General features: G+C 45.3%; 1 protein-coding gene across 4 annotated transcripts in view; it reads left to right on the forward strand.

Moving 5' to 3' along the window:
• The window catches only part of CDCP1 (CUB domain containing protein 1), a 62,331-nt gene that overhangs the window by 37,412 nt on the left and 3,087 nt on the right, over positions 1 to 21,832 (forward strand). For all 4 annotated transcript variants that reach the window (XM_002813845.5, XM_009239123.4, XM_009239121.4 and 1 more), the window contains 4 exons: positions 14,415 to 14,636; positions 16,303 to 16,683; positions 18,426 to 18,791; positions 20,824 to 20,911. In XM_002813845.5, the coding sequence (XP_002813891.1) occupies positions 14,415 to 14,636; positions 16,303 to 16,683; positions 18,426 to 18,791; positions 20,824 to 20,911 (1,057 nt within the window). The remainder of the gene's footprint in view (positions 1 to 14,414; positions 14,637 to 16,302; positions 16,684 to 18,425; positions 18,792 to 20,823; positions 20,912 to 21,832) is intronic.

Genomic DNA, 21,832 nt, shown 5'->3' on the forward strand with positions numbered 1-21,832 from the left:
TAAAAAGCAATCTTGCATTCAAGATGCTAAATTGTTTTTAACGAAGGCATTGAAAGGTCATTTTCTAGATCTTATGTCTTGACCCTGCAGTGTGAATGAGGATGTCACCCGCACCATCAGCGATGATGATGGGAACTTACAGTTTTATGGCTCAGCGCCCCTACTATGGACACATACTCTGCATGTCATCTTGGGTTAGGCACGCCACTTACACAATCTCAGCTAATCTTTATTGCAACTCTGTAGGGGAGGTGGGAATTATCTTTATTTACTAATAAGAAACCATAAGGTTCAGAGAGGGTTACGGAACTGGCCTGACATCACGCAACTTGTCAAGAGCAGAGCAAGTTCAGAACCCTGAGCCTGTAATCTGGCCCATACTGAAGCCCAATTAGGGTGATGAGAATTAGGTTGGACATCATTCCACAAACATTGCTGAGATGCCGTGAACATAGAGGAGCAGAGTTAAGGCCAGGACTAGGGTAAGGCAAAGTGCGCAGGGTGCAATATTTAAGGAGGTAACCACTCTCAGGGTTGTGTAATTGCAAGGTCAGCCCCTGAGAGTGAGCACCTCCTTAAATTTTGCTCCCTGGGTGCCTGGCTTGCCTCACCCCAGTCTTGGCCCTGACGGGTGCAGTGCAGATTTTGAGATAAAAGATGCGAAATGAACTCAGAGTGGCTCTTCCTGGGGCTCATGTATGATGTGGAGTGAGTTGTGTCAAGTGTTCTCGAACCAGGACATTTCTGATATGTGCTGAGGATGGGCGCTGTCCAGAGGGCTGATTCTCATTCTTGTTTTTACTATTATTTACTTCTAGGAAGTAGGCAGAGCCAGGCAGAAAAATTAAGTGGGAGTGTGGAATGGCATGCTGCTGATTTTTGTAGGGCTGATAAGCATCTGAAAAGTGGCAGTGTGGGATCCACTAGAGGGATTGCCCAACTGGTTCTGCCCTGGAAACGTCCATAAGTATGTATGTATAATGTGTGTATAGATATGTATACATGGGGCCGGGCACGGTGGCTCATGCCTGTAATCCCAGCACTTTGGGAGACCAAGGCAGGCAAATCACTTGAGGTCAGGAGTTTGAGACCAGCCTGGCCTACATGGCAAAACCCCGTCTCTACAAAAAATTCAAAAATTAGCCAGGCATGATGGCACACACCTGTAATCCCAGCTACTTGGGAGGCTGAGGCATGGAAATCGTTTGAACCCAGAAGGCAGAGGTTGCAGTGAGCCGAGACTGGGCCACTGCACTCTAGCCTGGGTGACAGAGTGAGACTCTGTCTCAAAAATAAATAAATATATATATATATATATATATGTATACATGCACACATATATATAGTGTGTGTGTGTGTATCCATTGAGACATTTTTATGATTCCACTGTCACAATTGCACAATCAGAATGTTGAAAACAGCCACAAAAGGATTTAGAAATGGAGTGGGTTTGGGGCTTAGAAGACAGGGGGATTTGTTTATCACCTCAGTCATGGTGGAATGCTGCTTAGAACCTCTGATTAATTCTGCTAACTGTAACATCAGCTGGGTTGATTTCTAAAGTGCTGAGATTAAAGGGCAATAACTGCTGTTGAGAGGTGTTTAGCAGTGTCAAGGCCTCTATAACTTTGCACTGTTTCTAGCGGAGTGAGTGGACTTGGCGGCAGAGATGTCTTTGGGGATAAGTTTAGGTTGGGCTGGACTGCCTAAGAACTCTGATCTCTGGGCAGCTTCATCTTGATCCTCTGAACCCCTATGTGGACCCTAAATTTCAAGGGCTAGCCCAAGGAAGCCAGTCCTGTGCCCCCACATGTTTGTCTGACCCATTTTTTTTTTTTTTTTTTTTTAGGCAGAGTCTTTCTCTGTCACCCAGGCTGGAGTGCAGTGGCATGATCTCGGCTCTCAGTTCACTGTAACCTCCACCTCCCAGGTTCAAGCGATTCTTCTGCCTCAGCTTCTTGAGTAGCTGGGATTACAGGCGCCTGCCATCACACCCAACTAATTTTTTGTATTTTTAATAGAGTTTAGTAGGTTTCACCATGTTGGCCAGGCTGGTCTTGAACTCCTGGCCTCAAGTGATCCACCCGCCTTGGCCTCCCAAAGTGCTGGGATTACAGGTGTGAGCCACCACTCCCAGCCTCCATTCTTTATTCTCTCTCATTTGCTAAGTTTTTGCAGGCAGCTTGTATTGCAGGCAGCATAGCCCCATTAAGGGCAATGACCTGGAGTTGGCCTGCATGGATTTGAATCTGGTTCCCCCACTTATTTTGACCATGGGCAAGTCACTTCACCTCTTTGTGACCCAGTTGCTCATCTGTAAAGTGGAAGTGGTAAGACTGTCCTCATCGGGGTGTTGTGAGGACAGTGTGAGGCAGCACAGCGCCTGGCAGGCAGTGAGTGCTCTTTAAATGTTTCGTGCAGGGTTCTAGGTCAAGGCAGGTATGCAAGGTTAGAAAAGACAACACAGGCCGGGCGCAGTGGCTCATGACTGTAATCCCAGTACTTTCAGAGGCCGAGGTGGGCAGATCATAAGGTCAGGAGTTTGAGACCAGCCTGGCCAATATGGTGAAACCCCATCTCTACTAAAAATACAAAAAATTAGCCAGGCGTGGTGGCAGGCACCTGTAATCCCAGCTACTCAGGAGGCTGAGGCAGGAGAATCACTTGAACCCGGGAGGTGGAGGTTGTGGTGAGCCAATATTGTGCCACTGCACTCCAGCCTGGGCAACACAGCAAGACTCCATCTCAAAAAAAAAAAGAAAGAAAGGAAAAAAAGACACAACACTTGCCCAAACAAAGAGATTAGAGTGTGGCCCCAGAAATGATTGGTAGGATGCAGCAAGTCATTCATGGAAGGAGTTCCAATGGCATGTGGTGAGGTTGGAGGCAGGAGAGTGGACTGCAGCTGGTAGGAATACCAAGGGGAGACTCTGGGCGGAGTCTGGCCCTTTTCAGGCTGTGCAGGAGGCCCCATCTGTGCCAATGGTGTGTGCCGCTCATGACCACTGGAAGAGCTCTATGTGCTGCTCCGGCTTTCTTAGCCTTGGAGGTGAGAAAGAAACTGAGAGAGGGGCCTCAAGATGACTGAGTTTTGGGTCAGAGCCTCTGCCCTTGCTTCTCCTGTGAGTGCTAGAGGAAAATCTCCTGGGGCTAGTCTCCCCCTCGACCCCTTCACTGCTGTACCTCTCTGAGTCCAACCCAGGCTTTGCCCTAACTTGACCTTCCTTTGTCCCCAGAAGCAGAGGAACAACTAACCAGACCAAAGCCACTACCCCAGGAGTGCACATGTGGGTGGTTTGCATTCTTCACACAACATGGATTTATCTGTCTCCATGTCTGCATCTCACTAAACTCCTCCCAGTCAGGAATCTTGTCTTATTGCTCTTTCTATTCCCACCACAGCTTCTGGTACATTCCAGGCCCTCCATAAATCCGTGTTGCACCAATCTCAGGAGTCAGCATCTTGTCCAAAGTGGCTTAAGAGCCAGATGCGCCATAAGAACCCACAGCCCATCTGAAGGGACAAGGCAGATACAGTGAAGTGGGGTGCCCATGAGAGCAGCTGCTTGGTGGGGGGGCAGACAAGGAGAAGGGCATCAGAAATGAGAGCAAAGGCAGAGCCTGGAGACCTTCTCAAGCCAAAGAGCAACCATAGAAAGCCAGAGCCTCAGCAGGGGTGGAGAAAGCTGTGAGAGGCACCAGCTAGCCCAAACCCCTCATTATCCACAGCAGGACCTGAGCACAGTGGGCCCAGGCTACAAAAAAAACAGACAGATGTTACCTTGAACCTAATTGTCCAAAAAACAAAATAAAAATATCTACTACCAGTCCTCTCTCTACTTTGCTGAGAAACATCAGGTAGGTTCAAGCTAGACCCAGAGAACTCCTGTAGGGAGTATTTTTCCATGGCTTGACCACAAACATCCTGTGTTTTGAGTCATGTATGATTACCCAGGAACTGAGGAATAACTGATGTGGCCATCCATGACCACATCTGTAAGCAGTGATGGCTTCAGCTGCCCACAATGTGCAAACCAGAGATGTCTGAGAGCTCAGTTCACGTTCACCTCTACCACACAAATCTTGTTTTTAAGTGCTCCACAATGCAGCATCTCCTTTCTTTTTTGATATCACAATATTACCATGTCATACCTGGTGTTATTACCACTTTCACCAGGCAGCCTGTTTCTCTCTCTGTATAATTTCTAAAGTTTCAAGTGGCCCTGCTGATAATGATTATATGAGTTAATGGTACAGTATTCTACCCATCTATATTATATTCTACCCATCTATATATCTACCCATCTATAAGGCTTTAGGGAGAGCCTTCTAGCCTACTAGCCTACTGCTTTATGCATCCTCTTCTAGCTTTTGGAAAATCTGTTTGCTTTCCTGAAAATACCAAACAAACTATTATCTTCAAAACCCATGGGCTTCTGGGTGATCATGAGTCATAAGACAAGCAGATGTGCATTTCCAGTGTGTTACACAGGACGCTTTGTTAACCACTCTGGGTGAATGCTGGTTGTGGAAGCAGATACATTGCTCCTTTTTGGCTTTTACAACCTCCAGAAGCCACCTGGAACCTTAAATAATTATTGGATTTGTTTTTGCTTCTTGTTTTTTGTTGTTGTTGGGTAACTTGTGCTCCATGAGTCTTAAATTTGTCCTGCCAGAGCTGATAGGTATTATGGCCTTTGACTTATTCCCATGGAGTCCATTTCAAAACAGAATGTCTATCTCTAGATACCACAAAAATGATTAGGGGCCTTTATGAAACATCAGTCAGTAACCTAATCCTTCAAAGTTCCCCAGTGTGGCTTTTAAAACAGTATCAATAACTATTAAATAGTGAAGGGTTTTCTTTTGGTGGGGGGTGGGGGCTAAACATCAGGCTCAAATGTTTTTGTTTGTTTGTTTGTTTTTTGAGACAGAGTTTCGCTCTTGTTGCCCAGGCTGGTGTGCAATGGCACGATCTCGGCTCACCGCAACCTCCACCTCCTGGGTTCAAGCGATTCTCCTGCCTCAGCCTCCCAAGTAGCTGGGATTACAGGCATGCGCCACCACGCCCAGCTAATTTTGTATTTTCAGTAGAGACGGGGTTTCTCCATGTTCGTCAGGCTGGTCTCAAACTCTCGACCTCAGGTGATCTGCCCACCTCAGCCTCCCAAAGTGCCAGGATTACATGCATGAGCCACCACGCCCGGCCTCAAATGTTTTTTATATGAAGGCATCTGCAATGTTGTAGAAAAACTATGGGATTCTTTCAAGGCAGGAAACTGTGTCCAGATCACAGATCTGCCCCTTTATTAGGGAACATTGAGTGGTTAATTTGCAACCTTCTCAGCTGTAAAATAACAATAGTAATTCCTCCTTCCCCCCATGTTGTGAGGGTGAGATAAGGCAACTTGTCAAAGCACACAGAACACACTGAGTAAAGATCTGTCTTGTTTTTCCATAGATTTATGAATATTAATAGGTAATTTTACATTTAAAACACCCATCTATGAGAGGTGAGGGCTACACATTTCCACCCTGTTTTGCCTGCTGAAGCCACATATGAAAACATTCTGTAGGCAGCAGGGAAATTAACTGTGTCTACCCCTCAGGTTCCTCAGGTTATTTTAAGATCCAACCAGAAGAAGTGTGGAAAGAACACGTGTAAAATGACTAATGAATGAGGTGCAAATGCAAAATAGAAAGTGGAATGAAGTGTGATATTACAGAGAGCCTCCTCATAATGGGTGGTCTGTCTTGCCCCCAGAGTCAATAAACTGCGCTTCTGTTTTAGCTGGGACATAAGGTGTCTCACCACAGTCCACCTGATTATTATACAATAATTTTCAAAAGGAATATAAACTGTAAAACCACAGTAGTGTTTCACACCCACTAGAATAGCTAAAACAAGAAAGGCTGAGAACATCAAATGATGGTGAGAATGGACGGCAACAGAACTCTTATGGAGTGCTCCTGGGAGTGTCAAATGGTGTGACCACCTGGGAGAATTGTCTGGCAGATTCTTATGAAGTTAAACTTACACCTACTCTCATAGTCCATTTAGTGTTGCCATAACAGAATACCTGAGACTAGGTAATTTATAAAGAAAAGAGATTTATTTGGCTCACGATTCTGGTGACTGGAAAGTCCAAGAAGCATGGCACCAGCATCTGCTCAGCTTCTGGTGAGAGCCTCTTGCTGTGCCGTAATATAGCAGAGGAGTGGCAAGGGAAGCGGGCATGTGTGAAAAAGATGAAAACATGAGAGGCAGCCTAGCTTTATAACAGCCCACTCTTGTGAAAACTGATCCACTCCCATGGAACTAACCCAGTCTTGTGAGAAAGAGATTAATCTATTTTAGCAACCTAATCACCTCTTAAAGGCACCACCTCCCAACATTGCCCTACTGGGGACCGACCACACCTCAATATGAATTTGGGTGGGGACAAGCCATATTCAAAGCATAGTGCCTACCTATGACCCACCTAGGTATTTACTCAAGAGAAAGGAAACTATGTGTCTACTCAAACACTTGTACAAGGATATTTTTAGCAGTCTTATCCATAAAAGTCAAAAACTGAAAACAATCTAAATCACCAACAGAGGAATGGATAAACAAATGTGATGTGCTCGTTCATGGAGTACTGCTCAGGAATAACAAGGGAAAGAATGACTGATACCCACAACAACATGGATGAGCCCTAAAAACATCATTCTGCAGAGAGAAAAAAAGCCAGAGACAAAAGAGTATGTACCGTACAACTCCATTTCTCTGAAGTTCCAGGGCAGCCAGAATCTGCAGTGATAGAAATCAGAAAATCGTTGCCTTTTAGGGGATGGGAAGCTGGGGGAAACTGACTGGAAAAGAGCACAAAGGAAACTCTGGGATGATAAGAATGTTCTAGATCTTTCTTTGGGTGCTTGATACAATGGATATAACAAAATTGTACAGACTCATCACACTGAACACTTAAGATCTATGTATTTTATTATGTGTAAATTATTTGTCAAAAAAAAAAAAAATCAGGACCAGGTATGGTGGCTCACGCCTGTAATCCCAACACTTTGGGAGGCCAAGGCAGGCACATTTGGTTGAGCCCAAAGGAGTTTGAGACCAGCCTGGGCAACATGGCAAAACCCTGTCTCTACAAAAAATAGCTGGGTGTGGTGGCATGTGCTACTAGGGAGTGGTCCCAGCTACTACGGAGGCTGAGGTGGGAGAATCGCTTGAGGCCAGGAGGCAGAGGCTGCAGTGAGCCATAAACTCCAGCCTGGGTGACAGAGTTGATAGAGTGAAACTGTCTCAAAATAATAATAATTTTTTTTTTTTTTTTTTTTTTTTTTTTTAGTAGAGATAGGGTTTCACCATACTGGCCAGGTTGGTCTCGAACTCCTAACCTCAAGTGATCTGCCCACCTCAGCCTCCCAAAGTGCTGGGATTACAGGCATGAGCCACCATGCCCAACAAATAATTTTTTTTTTAACCAAGGGAAGATATATATCGAAAGGTCAAGACCATATGTTTGGATGTGGGGTCCCACCCACTAGCTAGCTATGTAAGTTTGGGCAAATTACTTAACCTTTCTAAGCTTTAAATTTGTATTTTATAAAATGAATATATGCCAGGCATGGTGGCTCATGCCTGTAATCCCAGCACTTTGGGAGGCCGAGGCAGTGGATCACCTGAGGTCAGGAGTTCAAAGCCAACCTGGCCAACATGGTGAAACCCCATCTCTACAAAGGTACAAAACGTAGCCAGGCATGATGGCGAGTGCCTATAATCCCAGCTACTCAGGAGGCTGAGGCGGAGGAATCACTTGAACCTGGGAGGCAGAGGTTACAGTGAGCTGAGATCACGCCATTGTACTCCAGCCTGAGTAACAGAGCAAGACTCCATCTCAAAAAAAAATGAAGATAATAAAAACAGTATTATCTAATGCAAATTTAAATTGCAACCTTCTCTAAGGAAAAGCCTATTTATTGTGTGTACCAACACTGGAGCATAGTGTTGAAAGTAGAAACACGCCCTCTGTACATATTCGATGAACGGTTGTTGAATTAAACCAAGCATCACCACATTTTTTTTTTTTATTTTATTTTTGAGATGGAGTTTTGCTCTTGTTGCCCAGGCTGGAGTGCAACGGCGTGATCTCGGCTCACTGCAACCTCTGCCTTCCAGGTTCAAGTGATTCTCCTGCCTCAGCCTCCCGAGTAGCTGGGATTACAGGCATGCGCCACCATGCCCGGCTAATTTTGTATTTTTAGTAGAGATGGGGTTTCACCATGTTGGCCAGTCTGGTCTCGAACTCCTCACCTCAGGTGATCTGCCCACCTCGGCCTCCCAAAGTGCTGGGATTACAGACATGAACCACTGCACCCAGCACATGACCACATTTAATACACTTCTACAGCACATTAAGGAACAGCTTCACTATCATCTTGAAACTGGATGGCAGTTGGCAGAGTTTTTCCATGAGTGTGTCATCTGTAAGTGAGCTGCATGAAGCCAGTCCCAGGGCCCACACAATTTCTTGTCTCCTCAGTGCAACCACCAGGCTAGAGGAGAGGCAGTTGGGTCCAAGGAAGCAGTGAACATCATAGAAAGAGCACAGGCTTTGTAATCAGGAAGATGTCGACTTCTTTGCCAGTCTCACCACTTCCTAGCCTTAGTTTCTCTGTCTGCGAAATGGTAGTGATAATGCCTCCTATGCTAGATTGCATTTTTGTTCTAAAATATTCACCACCCCTGCTGAGGGAGGATTAGACTTGGTACTGCATTGACCACAGCCTTGGCCATGTGGGTTTGCTTTGGCCAACGAGATGTGAAAAGAAGTGAGCCTGCTGCTTCTGAGAGAAGCCTCAGCACTCATCATGTGGTTCACATTTTCAAACTCTGTCACAAGACTGCTGTGTCACAAATAGAGGCTTCTTCAACTTGGATCTGGAATTCAGAAGACATAAGCCAGAGCTGCAGCCAACTCACAATGAATATATAAAGTGAACAAGAAATAAACCCTTGTTATTCTAACCATTCAGATTTGGGAATCATTTGTTGCTGCAGCATAATTTAGCCTCAGCTGATTTATACGCTCCCTCTCAAGGATATCATGAGGATGAACAGCCTAACATTGTAATTGATCCTCTACAATATACCAGTTATGGGGAGCCGTGAAGTTCACAGTCTGGTGGGAAAGATGAACAAGTAAAAGGAAAATCATGACTTCCCGTTAAAGATGGCTTTACTCCCTTCATACACCCTACTATAATGGGTTTTCTTAGAACATTTTTAAAGCATTTTCAAACATTTTTAAGGTACAATTTTTTAATATTTTTAAAGAAATAAAATTCAAGGAAGAAAGAGAAATAGAAAGGAAACAATATCATAAAACATTTCATAGAGTAGAAAGGTGGTAACTGATCCAGCAGACGTGAAAGGGCAGAATCCTAAGCCAACAGTGGGAAAAACCAAGAAGAAATCTGCTTTATCTTGCAAATCCTCAAGAATTGGCAGCAAGTCTCCTCCAGAACTGGGGGCAAATGTGGGGCTAAGGTGGGAAGAGCCACTAGAGCCTCAGATGGTCTCCTTGACAACAAGCAGCCAAACAACTGTTCTTCCCTGAGCTGACAGAAGAGAAGTTTCTTTTCCTGAGATTAGAGTCCCTGAACCAAAGATCCCAGTCACATTGAAGGTGGAGGTACTAAGCTGAACACGGGGGATTGAGTAAAACTGAAGTACTGAGCGTGAGGCTTCATCCTTCCTTCCCTGGTACCCATGGGTATGTTTCTTCCCTTCAGTAGAGAATGACTTCTTCTCTGGGGGCATCTGACCAACCTAAGAGAAAAGACCCAAAGATATTGATGTTATGGGCTCCCCAGGAAGCAATCTGGCCATATCACCCTACTGAGAAGCCCAGTCAACAAGCAGAGCTATTCCAAATAGCATTAGTGCCTCACTTTAAATAAGAGCAGTATATAGATCCCCAGACATCTGGTGAAGCCTAATGAAAAATACAAAGACTAAAACAATGAATAGAAGAAAAGCCACTTGCAGGAAACAGAGACTGTAGAGGGAGAAGAAACTAAAACAAAATCAGCTATCAAGACTCTCAAGTTAATAAGAAGAGATACTGCATTTATGTAAAAGGAACAGGTTGTAATTTTTAAAAAGGGCTTTCAGGAGAAAGCTCGTTTTTAATCTCCAAGAGTTCAAAGGAACTCTTGGAGATTAAAAATATGTTAACAGAAATGAAAGAGTCAAAAGGGCTGAAAGATAAAGTTGAGGATATCTCCCAGAAAGTGGAGTGAAGAAAAAGCCAGCGCAATAGAAAGAAAGAGAAAATATAAAACTCAAGGACCAGTCAAGGAGGCCCAATATCCAGATAGATGGAGTTTTAGAGAGAAAAAATAGAAGGAAAGGAATCATTACAAAATATTTCAGGAACATTTGCCAAGACTGATCGATGAGTTGCCAACTGGAAGGGACCACCAAACACAATGGATATAAATAGACCCACACCAAGGCACAGTATTGTAACATTTCGGAACATCAGGGACACAGAGACCCTACAAGCTTCTAGAGAAGAGGTAAAAAAGTTTTATACAGAGGAAGAAGAAACCAAATGGCAATAAACTTTATGAGCAACACTGGGTATTATCAAACAATGGAACAAGATCTTCAAAGTTCTGAAGGAATATTATTTCCAACCTAGAATTTTATACCAAGCCAAACAATTAAGTGTGAAGGTGGAATAAAGACATTTTTAGACCTACAAGATCTAAAAAAATTTACCCCCATATATACTTTCTCAAGAAGCACCTGAAGGCTGTAATCCACCTAAAAAGAAGTAAAAATTAAAAAGAAAAGAAAAGATGGATCCAGGAAGCCCAGGATCTAGTCCAAGAGAGAAGCAAAGGGAATCCCACAATGATAGTGAAGGAGATCCAGGATCACACCTGAGCACCAGGCATCAAGAGCAGCCCCTTTAGATTAGAGCATTGAAAAGGCTCTGGAGAGATTTCTTAAGAAGTTGAGGAAGTACCTAATGTTTTCAAATTTATTGAAAGGAGATTTATACAAGTGGAAGAGAGTTTGGGTATCAAATTATTGATAAGTACATAGAAACTAAGGAAATGATTAAAATGATAATAATTCACTACAGGGAACACAAAATTTTATGCAGAAAGGAAAAATAATTATAGTATGCAATATAGTGTGACTACCTAAACACTGTTAATATTATTACATAGTCACGATTACACAAACATAGAATGAAGATCTAGCTGAAAATGTGACGCTAACTATCAGGAAGATGGGGGAATGGGAATGGGAAGTGTGTGTGGTATGAGTGTTTGCTAGTCTGTGCTGTGTTGTGGGGGTGTAGGGTGTGGAGGGGGTGTGGGGTGAAGGAGGAGAAATCCACATCTTCCTGAGTGGGAAGCCAATAGACAGTGCCTGAAACTGAAAGATCCACAGGCAGCAATGGAACAGACCATGTTATTGAGCAATGGAACAGAGCGTGTTTTATTGTGGTTATCCCAGGCTCCTCCCCTGGGGTAACCACAGTCACGGATTTGTCATATTTCTCTCCAGATCTTTTTTCTCTTCATCTGCATACATAAATCTGTACATATAAATAGCTGTTTTGTTTCACAGATACTCAGGAGGCTAAAGCAGGAGAATCGCTTGAACCTGGGAGGTTGAGGCTGCAGTGAGCTATGATCATGCCACCACACTCCAGCCTGGGTGACAGGGTGGGACTTTGTCCCCCAAAATAATAATAATAATAATAATAATAATAAAGGCTGAGAATCTCTGCTTTAAAGTATGTGCATGGATGGCTTTGGTAAGATGGAAATGAGGGAAGAGCGGGTGGGGAGACTACTGCAGTGTGTGGCTGGGCCTTGGTAAAGGTAAGCAGGGACTGCAGAAGCAGAGGGGCTTCTAACATGGCTTTGGGGTGGGGAGGTGTCCTGGAAGTAACAATGAAGGTGAGTTTTGAAAGACAGTAAGAAATGAGCTGGATGTGGGGCTAGGTGATTGAAAAGCTGACTATTTTCTAAATCCAATTATATTTAAGTTAGCAGCATTAGAATATATACTTCAGCTCTAGACATGGCATCTCTCTAATTAAAGCACTGTTGGATATGATGTCAAAATTTACATGGAAAATAGACAGCAAGAACTACAGCAGGCAATTAACAGATATGACAGCTATAAAACATTTTCCTAATTGTGCTTCTAATTTGACACCGAGCTTCCCTGCAGCCAGTTCAAAAGGAGCGATTCCATCAATTTTATGGTTCCTGTTATGAGGAAGAAGGAAGTTTAGCAGGCCTTTTTGGAAATAGAGCTTTCCCAGTTAGAATTGAAGTCATTCGCTGGCGCTGATGGGTGATATTGTCAACAGCCTTGAATTGCAAAGTTAGCACCACTTTGCACAGGCGCCTTCCTAATCTGATGGGCTTTTTTTTTTTTTTTTTTTTTTTTTTAACAAAAGAATGAATGAAATTCAAAAGCAACTCAGTAAAACTTGATCCCCAGGCATCTGTGGTGTAGAGCTTTCTAGGGATAACATTAAAAAGTGAAATGAGTCTTTTATAAACCAATCTGGTAATCTATTCTAAAGAGTTGAAAAGGTATCCCTATTCTTTTTTTCTTTTTCTTTCTTTTTTTTTTTTTTTTTTTTTTTTTTTTGCTCTATTGCTCAGGCTGGAGTGAAATAGCAGGATCTCGGCTCACTGCAACCTCCACCTCCTGAGTTCAAGCGATTCTTGTGCCTCAGCCTCCCGAGTAGCTGGGATTACAGGCGCCCACCATCATGCCTGGCTAATTTTTGTATTTTAGTAGAGACGAGTTTTCACCATGTTGGCCAGACTGGTCTGCAACTCCTGACCTCAAGTGATTCGCCCGCCTCAGCCTCTCAAAGTGCTGGGATTACAGGTGTGAGCCACCATGCCTGGCACTATTCATTTATTTTTAATGGCAAAATTATAGAAATCACCTAAATGACCAATAATCCGGCAGTTTTCCAAATGATGCAAGAAATAGGTAAATATGTTCGTATTAGAAATTTAAATATTATAGGCAAAGCTGAAATCCTCCCTGAGCACCCAGTTTGTCTTTACTCCCAGGCTCCTCTCCTGGGGTAACCACAGTCACGGATTTGTCATATTTCTCTCCACATCTTTTTTCTCTTCATCTGCATACATAAGTCTGTACATATAAATAGCTATTTTGTTTCACAGAGAGATTTTACCATCTGCATTGTATCATACTCTACATATTATCTACAACTTGCTGTTTTGCTCAATATTATATTTAGGTTTTCAAATCTCCCTCTTTTTTTTTTTTTTTTTTTTTTTTTTTGAGACAGCGTCTTGCTCTGTCACTAGGCTAGAGTGCAGTGGCGCAATCCCAGCTCACAACAACCTCTGCCTCCCGGGTTCAAGCGATTCTCCCGTCTCAGCCTCCCAAGTAGCTGGGATTACAGGCACAGGCTACCACACCCGGCCAATTTTTGTATTTTTAGTAGAGACGGGGTTTCAACATGTCATGCTGGTCTTTAACTCCTGACCTCAGGTGATCCACCCGCCTCGGCCTCCCAAAGTGCTAGGATTACAAGCATGAGCCACTGTGCCCGGCCTCCCTCATTCTTTTTAACAGCTGCATAATATTCCATTCGTGAATGTCCCCATAGTTTATCTATTCCAGTATAAGGTGGTCTCTAGTTTTCCACAATCATAGTGCTGCAGTTAAACGTGGGCACTCATGGCCATGTCACACTGTTTGGTTCCCAGAAGGGACAAGAGTTCATTCTTTTACTAATTCCCATGTTTCTGTAACAGGCTGTTCCAGGCCCCCACCGGCCGTGTGCCAAAGGGCCTGTTTCCTATAGCCTCCCCAGCTTTCGGTATTGCCAGACATCTACGTTTCCCCCCATCTGAGGAGTGGGATACGGTAACACTTTGTTTTAACTTGCATTTTCTGATTACAAGTGACATTAAGAACTTTCTATATTTTAAATATTTGGTCATTTATATCTCCTTTTCTGTGAGCTGCTCAATCATTCTATATTGCAAACACTTTCTCCCGACGTGTCCCTTGTCCTTTAACCTTATTTGTAGCACCTATCATCAGACAGATATTTTAATCTCTTTTCACTTTTATAATTTGTGTTTATTCCACATTTATAATGATTTTCTCTTTGTTTTTATTGCAGTGAAGTCCATTATTTTTCTTTTTAACTTTCTTTTATAGTTATTGTAATGTTGCCTTAACAATACACTTTCCCAACATCATCCATCCATGGTCCGCTATGCCATTGTCTTCCTCAGGAGAGGTTTTCTACCAATTTTTGCTGTTTCCTGTGGTTGCTGCTGATCCATGCTTCATGGCTGTTTTCTGTTTGTGGTTTCAGATAAAATCTACGTGGTTGACTTGAGTAATGAGCGAGCCATGTCACTCACCATTGAGCCACGGCCTGTCAAACAGAGCCGCAAGTTTGTCCCTGGCTGTTTCGTGTGTCTAGAATCTCGGACCTGCAGTAGCAACCTCACCCTGACATCTGGCTCCAAACACAAAATCTCCTTCCTTTGTGATGATCTGACACGTCTGTGGATGAATGTGGAAAAAACCATAAGTACGCCTCTGAATTAGTGCATTTGTCCCGGGATATGGATAGCTCTTCTCTCCCTGCCTTGCCTTAGTGGGGTTCCCTGGGTAGGTTGTAAATCATATCAAAAAGGCCCACCTGGCCGGGCACAATGGCTCACGCCTGTAATCCCAGCACTTTGGGAGGCCAAGGCTGGGATCACTTGAGGTCAGGAGTTCGAGACCAGCCTGGCCAACGTGGTGAAACCCCATCTTTACTAAAAATACAAAAATTAGCTGGGCATGGTGGCAGGCGCCTATAATCTCAGCTGCTCAGAAGGCTGAAGCAGGAGAATGGCCTGAACCTGGGAGGCAGAGGTTGCAGTGAGCCAAGATTGCACCACTGCACTCTAGCCTGGGCAACAGAGTAAGACTCAAAAAACAAACAAACAAACCCACCCACAGTGCAGGTGAGCAAGGGTGACCAAGAGGCAAGCAGAGTGAGTGTCAACACGTCCCTTTGGGACCAGCCTCAGGTAGAGCCTGCAGCCCTCAGGAGTGTGTCTTACTGCCCCATGTTCAGGCTTATGTCTCTCTGCCCAGCCTTCCAATCTTCCTCTTGTGAGATCCTCTCCTCTTTTGCTCAGACTTCCCCAGCCTCTCCCATCCCCATCCCCCCACACCCCACACCCCAACTCCCACACTCACTGCCCTCTTGTCTTCTCTCACACAAGACTGTGATTCCTGAGGTCAAGAACTTTGGCTCGTTCCGTTTTTCTTCCAGTTAGCCGCTACCTGTGCTGGACATGCACTAGTCACTTAAAAAATGTTTGATTGGCCAGGCGCAGTGGCTCATGCCTGTAATCCCAGCACTTTGGGAGGCCGAAGCAGGCAGATAACTTGAGGTCAGGAGTTCCAGACCAGCCTGCCCAACATGGCGAAACCCCATCTCTACTAAAAATACAAAAAGTTAGCCGGGCATGGTGGTGGGTGCCTGTAATCCCAGCTACTCAGGAAGCTGAGGCAGGAGAGTCGCCTGAACCCGGGAGGTGGAGGTTGCAGTGAGCCGAGATCGCGCCACTTCACTCCAGCCTGGGCAACAGAGCGAGACTCGGTCTCAAAAAAAAAAAAAAAAAATGTTTGATGACTGAAGGCCAGTAAACCAACAGCCACCTCCTTGCTGGGCTACCATGACTTCTGATGTGTGCTCTTAGCATCTCTACAAATGCAGGAACTAAGGCCACAAGAGGCAAAGTAGCCTGCCCAAGAACACCCTATTAGGAAGTGGCAGAGCCAGAAGACGAACTGACATCTCCCCAACGCCACTCACAGCTCCAACCACTGCCCAGAACTGCCTCCCGAGCAACACACCTGGGTGGAGTGAAACCTGTGCCCTGCCCCATGACACTTAGCATCTAAGACACATACATAGAAGAAAGAACTTAAGCTTTTAAAAAAGGAGAGGAAATTTCAACCCTGAGTACTACCCAGAAGTTTGTTTGCCAGCTTAGTAAACAGTAAGAATGTGAGCGAGCAGAGGGACCGCTAGAAAAGGTACACAGAGGAGCCAGAAGCAGAGGGCAGGGTGGGAGAAGAGAGACGAAAGGGAAACACAGGGCAGCATGCAGACACCCAACCTCGGGCTGACGGGAGAGCTGGGGAGGGTGCACTTCTGGTCTCCTGTGTGCAGGGCTAGCATGCCCCACTTCTTCCAGGCTGCACAGACCACCGGTACTGCCAAAGGAAATCCTACTCACTCCAGGTGCCCAGTGACGTCCTCCACCTGCCTGTGGAGCTGCATGACTTCTCCTGGAAGCTGCTGGTGCCCAAGGACAGGCTCAGCCTGGTGCTGGTGCCAGCCCAGAAGCTGCAGCAGCATACGCACGAGAAGCCCTGCAACACCAGCTTCAGCTACCTCGTGGCCAGTGCCGTACCCAGCCAGGACCTGTACTTCGGCTCCTTCTGCCCGGGAGGCTCTATCGAGCAGATCCAGGTGAAGCAGAACATCTCGGTGACCCTTCGCACCTTTGCCCCCAGCTTCCGACAAGAGGCCTCCAGGCAGGGTCTGACGGTGTCCTTTATACCTTATTTCAAAGGTAAGGGGGGTCTCCCCCATCTCCATGCCCCTTTAGTTTAAGCGTTTATTTGATTTTAGTTTTGTGATCACCTTAATTAAGCTGCCAGTTTGGGAAGAAGGGATAGCTCGATATGCTGGTCCTTGCACAAGAAATTTGAAAGACAGTGAGTCTTAATCCTGACTTTACCATTAACCTAGCATGGAAAATTCCTGAGATTAGAAATAAAAAATGTTTCCGACAGTGGGAGGCGATGGTTGGTAGGCAGCAAAACACATAATCAGGTTTGAGTCTTTTTTGGAAGCAGGCAGGACGTAAATGAGAAATAGCCAAATATTCCCCAGTCCCGGATTTTTAAGGTAGTGACATAAAAATCCTTAGGCAGACATTTTTATGACTCTGCTTTTACAATTCAGAATGCAGTGCAGAGAGCACAGAGGGAGGAGCGTTGGGAAGGAGATGAGTCTCTGGAGCCAGAGTCCAGCAGCATGGCTGGGCAGACCCGACCCTCCTGGGAGGCTGGCATGTGGTCTCCGTGTTCTGAGGCAGTAAATGAGGTCTAAATGGCTCACAATGTGACTTCTACATGGTTGACTTTAAAAGTCACAGTCACCATTACAAGTTGCTCCAAGAACATTAAGTTAGAGCCATTTTAAAATTGACCAAGACCTTTGTTTGATGTTTATTTCATACTCTTATTCTCTGAGGTGTGAGTGGGAGAGAGAAGAATCTTTGGTCATAAGATTAAGGTGGGTCCAGGCTGCCTGATATCTCCAAGGTTACCAGAGAAACTCCTTGTGAGGAGTCTTTGCAAATAAGACACATTCTCATCAGTGTGGAATGTGTGGGTTTTATCTCTCCTGAAGGTAAGGAAGGGATTAGTTGACATGTCAGGAGCTCTTTCAGCTTTGCAGTTCCCGAACTCTTCCCAGAACCTGAAGATATTTTAATCTCTGAAACAGAAATCAGTCTATACCAGCCCCACCCCAGAGCAGGGCAGTAGATGAACATAGTAGCTACGTTGAGAGCATTTCTGAAGGGAAGCTGAGATAACCACCAGTTTGGGAAACTAGCCTGGTTTTTGTTTGCCTGTTTGTTTTGTTTTTTTCAAAAGTCCTGAGTACCTACTCTGACTGAGACTGATCCAGCACTGACCAATACAGTAGTGCTAGCCACATAGCAATGATTTGAATTTAAATTAATATGAGGCCAGGCACAGTGGCTCATGCCTGTAATCCCAGCTCTTTGGGAGGCCAAGGCAGGCAGATCACTTGAGCTCAGGAGTTCAAGACCAGCCTGGCCAACATGGTGAAACCCCATCTCTACTAAAAATACAAAAAATTAGCTGGGCATGGTGGCTCATGCCTGTAGTCCTAGCTACTCGGGAGGCTGAGGCCGGAGAATTGCTTGATCCTGAGAGGTGGAGGTTGCAGTTTGCAGTGAGCCGAGATCGTGCCACTGCACTCTAGCCTGGGCAACAGAGTGAGACTCCCTCTCAAAAATAACTAATAATAATAAATTAACATGAAATAAATTTAAAATGCAGTTCTTTGGTCATGCTGGGCACATTTCAAGGCTCAGCAGACATATAGCTGGTGGCTACCCTACCAGATGGTGCAGATCTAGAAGATTTCCATCATCCCAGAAAGTTCTGTTAGACAGCGCTGGTCTGGACAGTTGGACTTCGTCTCCTCCACCGCTCCCTTTCCTCTCCATGTTGACTGAATGAAACATCTATCTGTATCTCCCTCCCTTTCCTGCAGAGGAAGGCGTTTTCATGGTGACCCCTGACACAAAAAGCAAGGTCTACCTGAGGACCCCCAACTGGGACCGGGGCCTGCCGTCCCTCACCTCGGTGTCCTGGAACATCAGCGTGCCCAGAGACCAGGTGGCCTGCCTGACTTTCTTTAAGGAGCGGACCAGCGTGGTCTGCCAGACAGGGCGCGCATTCATGATCATCCAGGAGCAGCGGACCCGGGCTGAGGAGATCTTCAGCCTGGACGAGGATGTGCTCCCCAAGCCAAGCTTCCACCATCACAGCTTCTGGGTCAACATCTCTAACTGCAGCCCCGCTAGTGGCAAGCAGCTAGACCTGCTCTTCTCGGTGACACTTACCCCAAGGACTGTGGGTAAGGGCCTTCAGGGTCTTTGGGGACAGTGATAAAAAAAAAATTGTCAGCTGGAGGATAGAGAGCAAGCCTGGAGACAAGTCAGAAACACAGATTGAGTCCTGACTGTCCATGTATCAGTCAGCTATTGCATCAATAGTGCCGAGTAACAAACCATCCCAGAACATAGTGGCTTAGTAGCAGCCATCTATTATTGCTCCAACGTTGGCTGGGCAATTCTGGTCTCAGCTGGACTTATCAGGGCTCAGTCATTCATGTAACTGCTGGCAGCTGCAGGTTGGCTAGAGGACTTTGCTGATCTTAGCTTGGTGCTTTCAAGAAGCTGAGGCTCAGCCAAGATAATCTGAGACTACTGAGATTACTTGGCTTGACTCTACATGGTCTCTTGTCCTCCAGCCTGGGCTGTTTTCATGGCAGAGGCAGAGAGATCCACAAGAGACTGGAGGAGGCATATAAGATCTTCTGATACTTTTAGGTTAGGAACTCACACACCATCCCTTCGACTGCATTCTTTTGGCCAGCCTAGATTTTTTTTTAGTCAATCTACCAGCATCCTTTACCATTCATCTCTCTTTTAAGTAGGGGAAGTCTCTTCACACCTATGATCTTCCTCATCTACAGAGAGTAGATAATAATAGCCACCTCATAAAAGTATCATGGGATTCAGTGTCATGAATTAAAATATGGGGACCTGAAAAGTCTGACAGGTACATGGTTTTTTATTTAGTCTCAGTGAAACGTTGGAATCCATGAAATACCCTCAATGGGAGGCCTTGGAGCCAGGATGATGAGTTTGCCTTTATTCCTCAAAGTCGTGGGCACCACTGAAGGGTATCAAGCAAGGGAATGCAGGTGTGGCAGGGCAGGCTGTGATGGGGCCATGTCTGCCCTTTACTCAGTGAAGGCACAGAGCATCACAGTGTCAGAACCAGAAGGGACCATGGAGGCTGCTTTTTTCCCTTTCCCTTTCTGGAGGTCAGAGTGATTGAAGGTCCATCCAAGCCACACAACTGGTTAGCCTCAAGAGAACTGGTGGGAGCCAAATGCCACAAGTGAAAACCTCTCCACACTCATAGGTTACCTCCTGGGTTTTCTTCCTCTCTTAGATTCATTTTCTGTCATTTCTTTCCATTCTTCTTTCCTTTGGATCTCACCTTTTGTTTTCTTGGTGAATAAGCAAGACATTCTAAATCGCTATTTGGTACAGGGTTCTCCCTCTGATTTATTTTCTTTTTCCTTTGTGCAGCTGCAGGAAAAGGACAGCACAAAGGAAACAACCCTCCCTTTAGCTGCCTCACTTCTGACTTTTGACTCCCTGCTTTCTCTTACCCTCCTCTGCTCTTCTCTTCTCCAAGACAGGCTGTGGCAATCAGTGGAACACACCTGTTGTAGGCCAGGAGTAACCGTTGAAGTCGATCTGGTAGGTCCCTCAGTTTGTTTCAATTGTTCATTGCTATATATGAACTACCCCAAAATTTGGTGGCTTAGGCAATAGCCATTTTGTTTACCCACAATTTATGGATCAGGAATTCAGACAGGGCACAGCAGTGTATCTTATCTGTGCTCCAGGATATCTGGGGCCCCAACCAGAAGCCTTGAACAAATAGAGAGGATGGCTTGGAGAATTCAACTGGAGACATATGTCTATGGCCTTTGGTTCTCACTGGGTTGGTTTTTTTCCCCGGTGGAGTCTCTACATGGTTAGCTTGGGCTTCCTCACAGCATGGTGGTCTCAGCATAGTCAGACTTCTTACATAGTAGCTGGCTTTCTCTCAGAGAGAAAGTGCAAGCTGACATCCTCTTAAAAGTTAGGCCCAGAACTGGCACAGTTGCCTTATATTGGCTGACCCAGATCCAAGAAGAAAGGAAATAAACACTTTGTGATGTGAGGAGCCCCATGTGCACACAAGGAGCCACATGTATGGTGCTCCACCTTTGGAAAGATGGCAGCTGCTTTTGGAGATGCCTCAAGTTCATTGCAGAGCTAACCCCAGCTGCCTCTTCATCTGTCTCTTTATGTCTCTGCTCACAGACTTGACTGTCATCCTCATCGCAGTGGTGGGAGGTGGAGCCTTACTGCTGTCTGCCCTGGGACTCATCATTTGCTGTGTGAAAAAGAAGTAGGTGGAATCTCTTACTCTCTTTATCTGATTTGATGCCTCCTCAGATCACACAGACTGGGTCTGTGTCAATTAGTAATTATTGACTTTGTTTTCTTGCTTCCCATTTTTTCCCCCAAAGATCAATGTTAAACAATATTGCCGGGTGTGAGTCAAAAAATCCCATGCCTGAGGGTGAGGGGGGGGATAAAAAACACATGTGGCATTTTCACCTGTAGTTCATGGTGCAGCTGCCTCAGCACAAGTCCGCTGCAAGCAGAGTGCTGTTTGCTCAGTAGATTGATCAAGCAGGGGTGATCTTGGCAAGAAAATGCTCACGTAGGCTCTGCCAGACTATGCCTCTGAAACCACTCCCTCCGTCACCTTAAGGAGAATGAATGTGTGTTGTCCCAGCTTGTTCTCCTGCAGTTTCTTAAGCAAACTGCTTTATCCTTGTCTGTTGGGCTCCAGGTATATAACAGACGCCAGGCCTGTGGCCAAGAGGAAGGAAGGCCCAGTTAACTGCCTCAGTCTCTCTTTCCATCCCCTCAGGAGGACAACTTCTGTTTTATTTATTTATTTATTTTTGAGACAGAGTCTTGCTCTGTTGCCAGTGGTGCAATCTTGGTTCACTGCAGCCTCCGCCTCCAGGGTTCAAGTGATTCTCCTTCCTCAGCCTCCCGAGTAACGGGGACTACAGGCACACACCACCACGCCCAGCTAACTTTTTTTGTATTTTTTTGTAGAGACGGGATTTCACCTTATTGGCCAGATTGGTCTTGAACTCCTGACCTCAAGTGATCCACCCGCCTTGGCTTCCCAAAGTGTTGGGATTACAGGCATGAGCCACTGCGCCTGGCCGAGCTTCTATTTTATAAAAGGAAAATGTTGACCTTTTTAGACAGAGTCCATGCTGCCACCAAACTATAAATTCTGCTCATA

This window comes from Pongo abelii, chromosome 2, assembly GCF_028885655.2.
Source record: "Pongo abelii isolate AG06213 chromosome 2, NHGRI_mPonAbe1-v2.0_pri, whole genome shotgun sequence".
NCBI lineage: Eukaryota > Metazoa > Chordata > Mammalia > Primates > Hominidae > Pongo > Pongo abelii.